Below are 15,756 nucleotides of genomic sequence, written 5' to 3'. Positions count from 1 at the left end.
ATAGTGTATGCGTCAAAATCAAATCTCACAGCACATCTAGAGCGGAAATCTGGGAACAGATTGTTTACGTCGGTTATTGTGACGTGAGCACAACACGTGAATCGATCAAGCGTCAAACGAAATTCATCGAACAAAAAAGAGATGTGCTGCATGAGAGCTCTATCAACTAATATCTTAAGCATTGTTTTCAAGTACCTTGTATGCCTGCCTGGTGGTTGAGAGGCATCATAAAGTCTCGATAAACCCGTAAGTCATCAGCACATTTTAAAGAATCAAAATGTGTTCTGAAACTTTGAAGGCAGCTGATATACCGTAATCGTGTTATCGGCGTTCAAAGTCAGATCGAGCCAGGCAGCAAAGTCCAAGAACAGTTCTTGCCCAAGAAAAATACCCTCTGGTGAGTCGTGGCCCATTTGCCAAGCGTTGCTAGCATCAAAGTTTGGAAAGCGAGAACTGGTTTTAGACTTATAAAATTTGTCTTGTATCGACCGCCATGTTTTCCCCCGCACGAGATGTAAAGACCCTTCCCGGCATGCATTGCAATCGTGTTCTGTGGACGTTTCTCGAACTGGTAACTAGATTGTTTAAACATAAGAATGGCCAACAAGTAGCAATCGATTGTAACATAGATCTGTGATCCAGGTTGTGTTGATTTTATTTCAAATCGGCATGATTTGTAGTGTTTTGAGCTTCTGGGATCAGCGTGGAGACCCATACGTTGCGGAGAAGGGTTAATCTGTTAATCTGTCAGCCCTATTTATAGCGCGTTTTCACCTGAAATCAACATCATTGAGCTTATAAGTTGCGTGAAATTACCATTTTGCTGTTTTCTAAGTGAAACTAGCATCCTTGCCGTAAAGCGTTCACATGAAATCAACATTTTACCTATTTAGACCTGAAATTAACATCATTGAGCTTATGCGCTGCGTGAAATTGACATTTTGCTGGTTTCTAAGTGAAACCAACATCCTTGCCATCACGCGTTAACGTGAAATCAACATTTTAACCTATTTACACCTGAAATCAACATCATTGAGCGCATGCGCTGCGTGACATTGACATTTTGCTGGTTTCTAAGTGAAACCAACATCCTTGCCATCACGAATTAACGAGAAATCAACATTTTAACCTATTTAGACCTGAAATCAACATCATTGAGCTTATGCGCTGCGTGACATTGACATTTTGTTGGTTTCTAAGTGAAATCAACCTCCTTGCCATCACGCGTTAACGTCAAATCAACATTTTAACCTATTTAGACCTGAAATCAACATCATTGAGCTTATGCGTTGCATGAAATTGACATTTCGATGGTTTCTAAGGGAAATCAACCTCCTTGCCGTCACGCGTTAACGTCAAATCAACATTTTAACCTATTTAGACCTGAAATCAACATCATTGAGCTTGTGCGTTGCATGAAATTGACATTTTGCTCGTTTCTAAGAGAAATCAACCTCCTTGCTGTCACACGTTAACATGAAATCAACATTTAAACCTTTTTTGACCTAAAATCAACATTTTTGAGCTTATACGTTGCCTGAAATTGACATTTTGCTGCTTTCTAAGTGAAATCAAAGTCCTTGCGGATGCGGCGGGCCGATTCTTTGTTATGATAAACCAAGGTTAGACTTCGACTTATAACAAAGGCTTGGCTTGGCTATTATAACAAAGGATCGGCTCTGTTTATCATAACAAAGGCCCGGCTTCGTTTATTTGAAGACCTTGGCGGGAAAAGGGCGCTAGGTATTTTAATCAAAAGTGAACTTTGTCGAAAACACTCCAAATTTCACATGCAGTTTTGTTTAGTATGTTTAACAATGTCCCGTAGTTTTTCCACTAAGCTTCACTTCGTTTTCGAGATATTGCGTATGCAGAAAAACCACTTGAAGAAGCTAGTCATAAAAGGGGATAAGTGACGATTTTGGTTGCTTTTCTTTTTTCTTGCTCCAAATTAGCTGAATTTTTGCATGTGGTCTTCAATGTAATAGAAAAATGTGGTTCTGTATTTTTGTCGCTGGTTTTTGCTTTGTTTTCGAGTTAAAACGTAGGCAAAAAACTTGGCTTTTCCTAGCCATGTCTTTAGGAGTTTATTTGTTGAACAGCAAACAGGCAGACTGTTTATAGTGTATGAAGTCAAAACCAAATCCCACAGCATATAGAGCGGAAATCTGGGAACGGATTGTTTACACCGGTTATTGTGACGTGAACACAACACGTGAATCGATCGAGCGTCAAACGAAATGCCATCAAACAAAAAAGAGATGTGCCGTATTAGAGCTCTGTCAACTAATATCTTAAGCATTGTTTTAAAGTACCTTGTGTGCCTACCTGGTGGTTGAGAGGCATCATAAAGCCTCGATAAACCCGTAAGTCATCAGCACGTTTTAAAGAATCAAAATGTGTTCTGAAACTTCGAAGGCAGCTGATATACCGTAATCGTGTTATCGGCGTTCGAAGTCAGATCAAGCCAGGTAGCAAAGTCCAAGAGCAGTTCTTGCCCAAGAAAAATACCCTCTGGTGAGTTGTGGCCCATTTGCCAAGCGTTGCTAGCGTCAAAGTTTGGAAAGCGAGAACTGGTTTTAGACTTATAAAATTTGTCTTGTATCGACCGCCATGTCTTCCCGCGCACGAGGTGTAAAGACCCTTCCCGGCATGCATTGCGATTACGTTCTGCGGACGTTTCTCGAACTGGTAACTAGATTTAAACATAATAATGGCCAGCAAGTGGCGATCGATTGTAACAGATCTGTGATCCAGTTTGCGTTGATTTTATTTCAAATCGGCATGATTTGTAGTGTTTTGAGCTTCTGGGATCAGGGGACATGCAGATGTATGGAGACCCGTACGTTGCGCAGAAGGGTTAATCTGTTAATCTGTCAGCCCTATTTATAGAGCGTTTTCACGTGGAGTCATCAAATTCTTAAATCCAAAACTAAACAGCCGCCAAAGTTGTTGTCCTCATCAGGCATAAGAGGTACCAGCGCATTTTGAGCTTGGAAGTTATGGCGGTGCGTGACATAAAGCTACGATCGCGTTTGTCGAAAACTATGTTTTATCTCGTGATTTTTTAGCCATTGAAGACGTTGCCGTATTTGAAAAAGTGTTTATTGAAATGTTTATTTGTTTCATTTTATTTTTATTTACACCTTTTTTTGACCTGAAATCAGCATTTTTGAGCTTATACGTTGCGTGAAATTACCATTTTCAGGAGCCCATCATGGGCTCCTACCATTTTGCTGTTTTCTAAGTGAAACCAACATCCTTGCCGTCACGCGTTAACGCGAAATCAACATTTTAACCTATTTAGACCTGAAATCAACATCATTGAGCTTATGCGCTGCGTGAAATTGACATTTTGCCGGTTTCTAAGTGAAACCAACATCCTTGCCGTCACGCGTTAACGTGAAATCAACATTTTAACCTATTTAGACCTGAAATCAACATCATTGAGCTTATGCGCTGCTTAAAATTGACATTTTGCCGGTTTCTAAGTGAAACCAACATCCTTGCCGTCACGCGTTAACGTGAAATCAACATTTAAACCTTTTTTGACCTGAAATCAACATTTTTGAGCTTGTACGTTGCGTGGAATTGACATTTTGCTGGTTTCTAAGAGAAATCAACCTCCTTGCCGTCACGCGTTAACGTGAAATCAACATTTCAACCTACTTAGACCTGAAATCAACATCATTGAGCTTATGCGCTACGTAAAATTGACATTTTGCTGGTTTCTAAGAGAAATCAACCTCCTTGCCGTCACGCGTTAATGTGAAATCAACATTTCAACCTACTTAGACCTGAAATCAACATCATTGAGCTTATGCGCTGCGTAAAATTGACATTTTGCTGGTTTCTAAGTGAAACCAACATCCTTGCCGTGACGCGTTAACATGAAATCAACATTTAAACCTTTTTTGACCTAAAATCAACATTTTTGAGCTTATACGTTGCGTGAAATTGACATTTTGCTGCTTTCTAAGTGAGATCAAAGTCCCTGCGGTCGCGGCGGGCCGATCCTTTGTTATGATAAACCGAGGCGAGACTTCGACTTATAACAAAGGCTTGGCTTGGTTATTATAACAAAGGATCGGCTCTGTTTATCATAACAAAGGCCCGGCTTCGTTTATTTGCAGCCTCGGCGGGAAAAGGGCGTTAGGTATTTTAATCAAAAGTGAACTTTGTCGAAAACGCTCCAAATTTCGCATAGAGTTTTGTTTAGGTATGTTTAGCAATGTCCCGCAGTTTTTGCGCTAAACCTTGCTTCGTTTTCAGGATATTGCGTATGCAAAAAACCACTCGGTTTTCCTAGCGGCGTCTTTATAAAGCAAAGCAAAAACCAGCGGCAAAAATACAGGAACACGTTTTTCTATTACATTGAAGACCACATGCAAAAATTCAGCTAATTTGGAGCAAGAAAAAAGAAAAGCAACCAAAATCGTCACTTATCCCCTTTTATGACTAGCTTCTTCACTTGGTTTTCCTAGCAGCGTCTTTATAAATGAAGCAAAAACCAGCGACAAAAATACAGGACCATGTTTTTTCTATTACATTGAAGACCACATGCAAAAATTCAAGCCCTTTCGCGAAAATTTTTTTTTCACTCAAATCATCACTTAGCATGGTTTTGCACTCGCCCTTTCAATTGTGATTGGTCCAGGAAAATCACACCACTGTCAAAGTTGACTCGAGCGACGCTTCTCGTGGAATGAAAACTTACAGCGAAACCAGAATTGAACTGCGAGATCTACAAATCTTAAAGAAAATGCTGGATAAGTCAAGTCAGTTTTTGTCATCACAGCAGCCCTGTGAGCCGAAAATCTTGGATGTTGCGTTGAATATTGCAGAAGTTGAAAAACTACACTCAGAAAACTTGCAGCTGCGGTCAACCTGGAGGCCATTCGATTCGAGTTTTGAACGAAAGGAACGTTAGTGATGGTGGAAATTTGTGTCCTCTGTGGTTGGTGATCCTTAAATCAGTTTGAAATAGTGTCGGAGACACCTTTTAGCTGCAATACAGTTAGCCGTGAGCTGTAGTGAGCTATACTTTGCTCGCTGCTGTGCCCTGATATGGACTGGAACATTCACATCGGAAAGCAAGGTTATGTTTTTTTTTTAACTGATTTTAAGAAGTGGTTTTGATGTTTCATTCCAGACAATCATTGTGTCAACAATTATTTTGAGACTGAGAAAAGTTCAATGTTTTAAATAAATTAATCTCGTAAACATTTTGTTTATTGGGTTTGTTAAATTCGAGATAAAGCAATGGTTCTCAGCTTACCAAGACTAATTCCGTGTTTGGTTTAGTCTTGCTCGACTGCCGACTGAGACTCCTCGAGTATTTTTTCTAAGTCATTTTCTAAAACAGAAACGGCTTTATCTTTCTTCTTCTTGCTATACTATGCTTCTGGTACCTGTTCAATGTCTGGACAAGACTTTCTTGTGCCTTATCTTTTGCCCAGTCATGTAAAATATTATCTAAATTCTCAAAACTGTTCACCATTTTAAAACACAGAGGGAAAAACTTTGTAATGATGACGTCAATCGTGCGTCTGTCCTCTAATAGATCATAGGCAAGAACCAATCAAAATGCGAGAATAACTTGGGCTATTATATAACATTAAATATTACATAATTCAACACTACATGTATTCTTGTAGACAGCTTGAATACCAGGCTTAAATATTAGACCTTCAAAAGTGAAATTTGACAGATATCACAAACTTATGTTTGGCTTGGATCAAAACAGCTGAGAAATTAGCAATCAACAGCAATCTGTTCACACATTCTCTGTAATAGTGTTCCCATGCATGCTCTGCAGGGCTGGAAATAACAGTCGGTCATCAGACATTGTCCGACCAAATTTTGAATATGTCCGGCCAATTTTACATCATGATCGGACATGACGTCCAAACATTTTACCAACACCAAGTTATTGTCCATCCATAAAATTTGGTTAGATACATTAATAAAAGGCTCAAAACTGCGACTGGTACGGTCACCACTACGGCTAAAATTTTTATCTTTGGCGGCCAAAAATTCTGGTTGACAGCCGAAAATACGGCTGCATTCAAAGGCTACCATAATGGCGACTACGTTTCTCTGTGTTGACGATCAATAATGGTTATTTTCTCAGACATTATGTTCTTCCAGAACTACATAGTGAAAGACCTTTGCTTCTATAGCATTCAGCATAAGAAAAGAAAGCAATCTATCCTTTTGCTGTGCTGTAAAGGCTTCCCTCACATCGGAAAACTTGCAAATGGCTGCTTGTGTTTGAAATCGCCCTATAATGCATTGCAAACCCTTGAGCATTGAGTACGTCATGTATGCCTACCGATTGTGTCTCTTGAAGTGCATGAATCCTTCAGACATTACATTAGTTACGTACACAAAATTAGCAGCCAAAAGAGTCTTGAAAATGTTTCCTTTACAGATTTTATGCATTGAGTTCTTTTCTGAGTAAAATTCCTACTTGATCGTTATCACTTAGTTGCCAATTGGCGAATCAAGATTTTTTTTAAATTTTATGCCCTTGACTCTGACAGTCTCAGCCATATCCAGGAGCCCATTATGGGCTTCTGCCATATCATAAAGCAGAAGTGTTCATCTTTCCTGTACTTGCCAAATAAAATACTCTTCAGAAATCTCCCTATTATGCACTACGTACATTGCAATATGCTGTTAGCACCTCATGTTTGGACCCTTGAGTCAACTTTGGTCAGGAGCACATCACTAGGAGCCTCCAACTCCCATACTAAGCCTATGTCATGGTATTTTTACAGAACGGTCTATTTTTAGGCTTCTTTTCCCACTAAAAAGGTCAGTTCCGGACTATATGAGCTGGAATCAGTAAGGAGAAAAATGGCGGCCTCAGGTGGACATGTCGACCTAATCTTCTGGTGAAATTATAAAGTCCATGCTTGTGATTGGTCACTGAGGTTCCTGGGGGAGGGAGGCTGATTTCGCACTAAATTCAAACTAAAGCTAGACCAGTCTGTGAAAACACCAGGACAGGAATAAATGGGGTAGTTGTACACTCCTAGTGATGGGCTCCTGCTTTAAAGGGACACAGTCAGCTGGTGCATATGCGCATTAGATACCATTTCATAGCTAATTTGCATATCACAGGGACGCGATTCATACTGTTTTTAACCGAATATGATAAAACTAATATCATAGGATTGAGCAAAAGCACACTCAAAAACAGGTTTTTCAGTGAATGATTGAAAACCAAGAAAAACACTGCAAAGATTGAAGTGGATTTCTAGATGTACTTTGATTTCAGGTTGAGGTGAACTTTTTTCAAAGTGAGAAAACTATTGTCCAAGTCAGCATGGACCTAAAGCTGACTGTGTCCCTTTAATGGTAAAATCAATAGGAAACCAGGTTTGCTTGAAGAACATATAATCAGGAGATAACCAGGAGAGATCTGTGCAGTCATCTTGTAGATTAAGTCATATAATCATCATAAATGATAAATAAATCAAATTTAAATGCAGTTTTGAACGATTTGTATTAAAAATCTTTACAGTATGCCAATAAATTTTATTATGCTAATTAATTATGCTAATCAATTACGCAAATTAGTGTCCGGTCAAATTGATAAGATGTCTGACCAAAATGAAGATTTGAAAGGACACATGTCCTGTTAAAGAAGAAAAATTATTTCCAGCACTGCTCTGTAACAATTATTTTAAAAAAATCACTTCTGTAGTTTGAATATTAGAGCTGTGGACCTCAAATTTACCAGACAGCATCTCTGTATTGACCATGAAACAATTATTTTGAATTTTGATTGGATTATTTACAGCCTAACATTATACCAGCAACAATTCTCTACTTTGATTGACTAAGAACATGTCAATTATTAGTTGCTAGAAGTGACAAATAACATTTCTAGTCACAGGTTTTCATGTCTTGTAGACAGTTACCTACAGTATCACTGTACAATTTTCCAAGTTGCAGTGTCTTTTGATAAACAATATTTAATAACAGAGTCTCCTCGTGCCGTGTTTTTGATTTTATAAGGTTGGATGATGGAACAGATATTCATTCATATTTGGTGTTTTCAGATATTTCATGTAAACTCAGTGGATTTAATTAACAAAGACAACATACTTTCACTCAGTGTTTCCGCCAGAACGCGCCATTGCGGGAATCCCGCGTTGCAATCAGAGATGGCCCCCAGAAAAACGACAAAAGGGCCAATTTGGCCATTTCCTTTTACAAGACTACAGGCTTAACCAGGTGTAGTATTTTAAAAGCCATCCCAGGGTTGGAAATTGCGACCAATATGGTCACCAATGTGACTAACATTTCATCCTTGGCGACCAAAATTCGGCAAAAATCCTGGTTTAATCACCATAATGGCGACTACATTTTTCTGTGTTGACGATCAATCCAGTTATTTTGTCACATGTGGTGTAAATGACAATGCAAAAGGCCCTCTTAAAGGCCCTCTAGACACTTGAACACTGTGAGTGTTGCATGACTTGAACACTGCGAGTGTTGCGTTACATTATAATTCACTGTGTCGTACATGTAGTGTGATTTAACTTTATTATATGAACCTGCAATCGTTGTGGTTGCCTCGTGGTTGCAGTTGGCCACCATGTTTTGTCTTAGTAAGAGATTTGGTAATTAAAGCCTAATATTCTGCGGGCTAACGTCTTCTCTCATTTACAACATCACACATTATGTCCTTCTAGACAGTCATATTGAAAGATCTTTGCTCCTAAAACATTCAACATAAGAAAAGAAGTCAATCCATCCTTTTGCTCTGTTGTATTGATTATCTCACATCCGAAAACATCCAAGTTCGAAATCGCCCTATAATGCATTGCAAACCCTTGATCATTGACTATGTCATGTATGCCTAAGGATTGTTCTCTTGTAATGCATGCATCATACTAGTATCTGATTCAAAAGAAACTTATTGAGTAGAAACACTTCAAAAAGCACTTACTATTAAATTTTATCCTAGATCCTAATCTGCTTTATTTTCCTTGGTACCCTGACGCATTTTTCCTTCTGCAGCTTTCAATGTATTGGCCCCTTACCTAAAAAATTGGCCCCTAAGAAAGGTCTTCAGGGGCCACTTTGGCCCTCAAGAAAAATTTTGTGGCTGAAACACTGATTCACACTAAGCTGTTCACAGAATATCCTTACCTGTCAGGATGAACACAAGAAACAGGGGAACATGGCTCTACACAGGAAGTTGTTTCCTCAAAGCTTGTAAAATTAAAGATACTTTCATCCTCAAGAACTTTAGAAACAAGGTGAAGGGCTATGTGGTTGCTGGACTGTGGTGTTGTAGGTGTTTTGACTTCTTCCTGAGGTATTGCACTGTTGGGATCGTTAACAGGGCCATGTGGATCATTCATGTATGCTTGTGATACTATCTGTCTGGCAGCCTTCAGATTGGCAATATTTCCACCCAGGCCAAAGACCTAAGAGCAGCAAAACAACAGATAATGTATATACATGCATATCTTCTCTTATAGTTGTTGTTGAAAATGAGGGACCACTCTGGCATCATTAGAGACCTTTAGATCCAAGTTTACCGCAAACGTCTAACTGCAGTTTGAGGTTAGACGTTTGCCATTCAACGTTAGTCGATTTAGATTGGAGTAAATTGTCCAGAGTGAATAGAAATCATCCTGTCAATGAATGGAAAATTGCCAGAATAATGCCAATTGTGAAAAACAGTCAACCTCCATTGAGCGACCCTCTCTTAAGTAAGTAGTCACCCCCTATTAAGAGGTCACTATTCAAATTCCCGAATTCACTTCACATATTTAATGTATATTTGACCTCCATTAAGCTCGCGCTGTACAAAAGTCAGTGACGTGCTTCACCAAATTAAGTTAACAGGGTCCCGAATCACAGACGACCATAACTGATTTTTTTCACTTCATGTTAAAAATGAGATGCCAAAACTGTCAATGATCTGCTTTAAGGCAAAGATGCTAGCCTAATGAACATTACTATAACACATGTTGGTTAGTGCGTGAACCCTTTAGAACATGCAACCACTTTTTTTTCTCGACTTTATTTATACATTATCAAGTGTAAATTTACAAGAATTTAAGTATACAGGAATTTACAGTAACCACACGTATTGACACACAAACATGCACACACAATACACTGTACCTACTTTTTTAAAAAAAAACCTGGTTCACATGGTTAATGTACAAGGCTGCACTTAATGTTAGTCTAATTACATATCAAGGTGTCAAAGGCTTGAACTTCCACTTCTTAAGAAAAGTATGGAGAATGTTATTCTTCTGTGCAATATATAATACAGTATGACATTTATTACTTCACATAATTTTTTATACTTAACACTATTTCTTCTATAATGATAAATTACTGATTTTCCAACCACAGTACAATAATTCAAAAAGTCATTACCATTACCACCAACATCTACAATAACATCCTTCAAAGATAACATAATAATTTTTTACCCATTATAACACCAATACCAATTTAAAACATTACAAAAACTTTGCGAGAAAAAGCAATTAAATAGCATAATATGTTCTACCTCCTCTCTACTTAAGTTGGCTGAACACAGTTTCCGCGTGTGCTCTTGCTAATGCTATTCAAAGTGAGCACAAGAATTGCAAAAAACAAATACAGCATCAATACAACAATCATATTATTTGCTTAATGCCCATGCCACTTGTACTATTTTTCTTCATAACTGAACACAGGTTTTACCCTTTTATTACAAAGGTATTTTGGAAAAGGTAATGATGCAAAGAACCCAGCAATTCTCAGCTTTTTCGTTGTTACCAAAAGAACCCAGTTAAATGCCGAGCATGTGTAGTGAGTCGAAAAATTGCAATTGAATGCGGAAGAGCCATCTCGGACATACGGCTATTTCTTGAGAACCACTCACTAGACTTTCATAAAATTTGGCATGAAAATACTTTAGGAAATAAGTAAATGGAGGTTTGAAAAAAATTTGAACTTTAAAAAAGGAAATTCTAGATATTTCAGTGAACCTTGAGCAAGGGATTATTAGAGATCTCTCTGTTAAATTACTTTTAAAATGGTGTGAACATTGCCACAAGCTTGTTGCATGACTAGACTTTAATGACCAGACTTTCTGCAAATAAACAAAACTGATTATAAAGGCCTGTTTATATTTGTTCATGTTGCCATGGCAATGGCACATACGTCAGCTTAACTATCAGAAAACTGAAGTTTGTGTTATTAACTCACTTGCTGCCATTTTTAGCGACCAAAGGATCAAGGGCTTCAGAGGAAAAGGTGAATGAAATATACAGGTATCAAAAACTGAGTTCAGCCACCTTAATCCACGGAAAGAACAAAACCACTTCAGTCTATTTCGTGTTACAGTTGTTACAAACAATAAATGTAGACAATTTGCACGCTTACTTTTGTTTTCTTGTTCAGTTTTTGCCCTATATTGCACTTAATTTTTGATCACCTCTTTTAAACGGTCAACCTCTATTAAGCTGTCACCTGGCTATTTCTGAGGGTGACCGTTTAATAGAGGTTTGACTGTAGTAGCTTTCTAAAGAAATAAAACATCATAAAACACACATTCAACTTAAGCTGCCACCATATTGGATTTCCACTTAGGATCAGTGCATTTCAACAAACAATAACAAAAGGCTAGGTAATTGCTTATTTACCTAAAAATTATAATCAATTTGTAGAAAAAGGGTTACTTTATCCAGTTTCAGCATTTGTACATGTCATAAAACAAAAATCAAGGATAAAATGTTTGAGGTAAATGACTTACATGAAAACCCACCACCAGTTTGCAGTTCGCAGGAAATGTGGATCTAAAAGTCTCTATAGCATAGTGACCAGACCCCCTGGAGACTCAGGCCTTTGGCCCTCATGTGTGGAGGGGTGCCTGCTTACTCCACCATGGGAACCCTTCCAATGAAACCCTGATTTGGCTACGTTATGGGTGACGTAACACATTTTGGGGTCTGATTCCAGCATAATTTGACTTTCTTCTAGGCTCTAACAGTTTAATGTACTTCACACCTCTGCATGTACCCTCCAAGCATGATTTGCAAGTGTATGTATGTTCATGAGCCTGTGTCAAAAAAATTCCTCTTGAAGAAGCTCTAAACTTCTGTTGTTCAATGTGTGAAAATTACACCAACAAATGGCATCACTAAACCTATTAAACCATAATAATCAGAGTCTCTTCAAATTTACAGAATTTTGTTGATCTTGTGGCTGATTTCAACTTGACCCTTTAACTTGTACACACCACTTTGTACATGTGCCTATACTTACCTAGTGCATTAAAAACCTGTTGTATAATAATTGCAATGTAACCTTGTTTATCAACCTGACCACAGATTTTAATGTCTTGTTTTTCATTTGAATAAAACGTGTTTCTATGGTAGCTGACAACAAAGGTCATATATCATTGTGAATATTGGTGGTGTGATCTTCACATCACATCATGGTTTCCACCCTCTCTTTAGGCACCAAACATCTCTCTTCACTAAGCAAAGTTTTGGTTGCTGTTAACATAGTTAACTATGCTATTAAATTATATTGACAATTAAGAGTACAAAAGTTTTCTACTTGTGACTATGTTATATGAAATAAGCTATAAACACAAAAAGCCTGAGCAATTTAATCCACGAAAGCAGACTGCTTTAAATTTTTGTAATATTAAATTGTCTCTGATGAAAACAAATCAGGTAGAAATTAAACTCCTCATTAGCGAAAACCATAATCTTTTCTGATATACACAATAAAGCTAAAGAGTGAAACTTATTTCCAAATTTCCCTATAAAGTTTAAACCACAAATACCACAGATATAGAATGACCAAAACAAGAATAAATAAAATAAGGAAAGCTAACACATATAATCAAACTGAGAAAGATTTGCACGAAACTGCACCTTTCACTTCCGAACCCAGGGTGATATTTACAATAGATCCTTCCCTCTTTAAGATTCGCCGATTCTATAATTAGAATGCACAGTGACCATAACACGAAACATACATTAAGTAAAATCATTGTTAAAATCCGGTTCAAACTACAACACAATTCTCTTCGATTTCTGGCCGAAAAAAAAAAAAGGAAATTTAGGATAGGTTGATGTTATCCAAATAATGGAATAAAATCAGTCGCAGGGCAAATCCATGACAAACCAACTGGACGACGGCCATACAACAGCAAATAAACCCCTTCGTGATATTATTTTTGGAACCATTGAGCCATTTATCGCAAAAGAAAATTGTCAAATGATGTACCTAAAAATGAAAAGCGGATACCAGAAATCGAGAGAAAGGCCAGCTTACGATTGTATAAAAAAACACTTGAACGCAGCTACAATCGATCGATTCAAGTTCTTGTGTTAGCATAGGCTTATTTCAAAATTGTGTACAGGTTCGAATGATTGCCGATGCCAAAAAATATATATCGAAATATAACATAAAGATAAAGGCTAATCCAAATTTATGTCCACATCGGGCAGATAAGCTGAACCCTCAAACCTTTCCCATACAATGAAATAATCCAAAAAACCTTAGTCCGTTTACTTGCCCACTCTCGTTTCTTTACAAATATAGGCGACCCAATGCCTGAAACGGAGAGCAAGCTCATTTGCGCTGTGACCTGAAAGTCAAACGCTTTGGGACCGAAATCACGTTAGCAACTGGTACTGTTTTCAAATTTCAGCCTAATACAACTTTTAAACTCAAGCAAAAGAAAAATGCTGAAAGATTACTTACTTTAGAATGTTGTCCTTCGATAGTTGTCCATGTCCTGTTAGAGCGACCCAATGTTGAATTCAAGTTGGAAGGTACAAAAGGCTTGGCGGCAGGATTCGGCACAAACTGGTTTTAATTCCGGAAAAAGGTAAAATAATTTGATTCAATTCTCGTTTATTCTATAGTACAACGTTACAAAATGGAAGAATGGCAGAACACAAAAGCAGGGAAAGCCTTGGAGTATGTCTGCTAAAGTTCCGAACGCGAACATGCAATCCCTCCCTCGCAATTTTGCACACAAAACAGCTTGCCAATTACACAAATGGGAGCGCAATAAAAAGTTACAAAGCAAGCACAAACCTTCCCCTTATCTTTCGAGGTTTCGTTACTAATTTCACACAAAATTGCGTCCTTTCGTTCATTTTGCCCATGATCTATCTGGGCGGAAAACGCCATTACTCCTCCATATTACAAACCTACAGAAAATCTTCTCTATTCTCGCCGGGAAATCGATTGGTTGAAAAGAGGCACGTCATTGAAGTCAACCAATCAACACACCAGCTGGTGTATCTTGATGATAGGGGTGGGGAGAGTAGAGAAAAGAATTTCACAACATAGAAGGAAACGTTTTTCTTCGTTTATAATGAGGAAACAGAAATAATAATTCCCTATCTATATTTCTTATCAGTGAATGATGCATCGTTTTACATCTGAATTGTCAGATGAGCAACAAAACATTTGACATGCAAGGATAATAAGTTTTCTGAATTTTAAAAATTGTCACCAAAAGTATTTGAAATAAATTAAAATTAAAATTTGATTTGTAGCGGTTGCTTAGTAACGACGAAAATGAAAGCCAAGATTCTCCATCGACAAAAGAAAATTTAGTGGGTGAGAAGAAATATAGGATGTTTTGAAAGGTTTCAAACTGATAGTATCGTGAAATTGTTCAAAGTTGACCTATTTTTTAAAACGATGTTTTACCAGAGAAAGACAACATTCCAAAGCTGAACGATCGTTTCCATGGTATGGTACAATCTTAACTTCAGACTAAAGCTTATTGCTATCCATGAGAAAAAATCTGAGATCCAACACGGTCCTTGTTCGAGACCTGCTGTTTTTAAAAGTAACTTTCACAGTGCCTCTCTCCACTCAGGAGCACAAGTGGATAGCTACTCAGAACGCTGAGGGTAATGAACTAGTATGTAGAAAAACTCCCACTCACTTTATGGTCGAGCGGAGCATCACATAACTGTATTATAAAGACGAATGAAAAATTCCTTGCGCGGGTTCTCTCCGCACAAAAGAAAGGAGCTGAACTAAATATATCTTAACCAATAGCCAAAGGGCTAGCATTTTATGAGAACTTTCATGTCAAAAATGGTGGCGGTATAAGTGGGAAGGGTTTGAACCTCTGGACACAGATTCGCCGTAACATTACTGAACTTTGTTGAGAACCCCAGGATTCCGTAAGACCGCGAACGTTAACAGATACAGTAAACACCCGCATATAAGAACAAATGGATTAAGAACATCAAGCTGAAATTTGGCCCATAAAGCACCATCCATATAGATATAAGAACCAGTTCAGCCTGAAAAATAAAACATGCCCTTATATAATAAGGGAGGGTGTTGGAATAAGAAAAAATGTTAAAACTAATGTTATATTTCTACTCGTTAATGTTAACTAGTGTACCAGCTGACAGATTTTTATTTTATTTATTGATTTACTGATTTATTTTCTTCCTTATTTATTTAAAATAAATATGCTAACTAAACCTCTAATAACATGTTATGTGTAGTATTTCTGAAACAAAGTTTAGGAGCATATTAAGAACATCTTCAGGCCAATTTCTCACTAAGCATCCGACAAAATAAGAACTAGATCAGCCTGAACCCCGAAATCATGTGTTCTTATATGCGGGTGTTTACTGTATTCTCCTATCGACTCCAGTCAAAGACCATGATCTCATTTTCTCTTGCTCCAGTAGTATGGTCCCGAGGAGGCTTGGTCAATAAGATAATTAT

General features: G+C 37.7%; 1 protein-coding gene across 1 annotated transcript in view; it reads right to left on the bottom strand.

Annotated features, from left to right (window-relative positions):
• LOC110040491 (uncharacterized) overlaps positions 1-14,236 on the bottom strand; it is a 26,249-nt gene extending 12,013 nt beyond the window's left edge. Inside the window, exons 1-3 of the mRNA XM_020745730.2 lie at positions 14,089-14,236; positions 13,750-13,854; positions 9,169-9,449 (exon numbers count right to left, since the gene is read on the bottom strand). Of these exons, the coding sequence (XP_020601389.1) occupies positions 9,169-9,449; positions 13,750-13,854; positions 14,089-14,184 (482 nt within the window). The 5' untranslated portion in view covers positions 14,185-14,236. The remainder of the gene's footprint in view (positions 1-9,168; positions 9,450-13,749; positions 13,855-14,088) is intronic.
• Positions 14,237-15,756: the final 1,520 nt, after the last annotated feature.

This window comes from Orbicella faveolata, unplaced genomic scaffold (genome assembly GCF_042242905.1).
Source record: "Orbicella faveolata isolate gen_17 unplaced genomic scaffold, um_ofav_v1 contig_13, whole genome shotgun sequence".
Lineage (NCBI taxonomy): Eukaryota > Metazoa > Cnidaria > Anthozoa > Scleractinia > Merulinidae > Orbicella > Orbicella faveolata.
The sequence above is the reverse complement of the archived record's forward strand: the minus strand, read 5'-3'. Positions and strand labels throughout refer to the sequence as shown.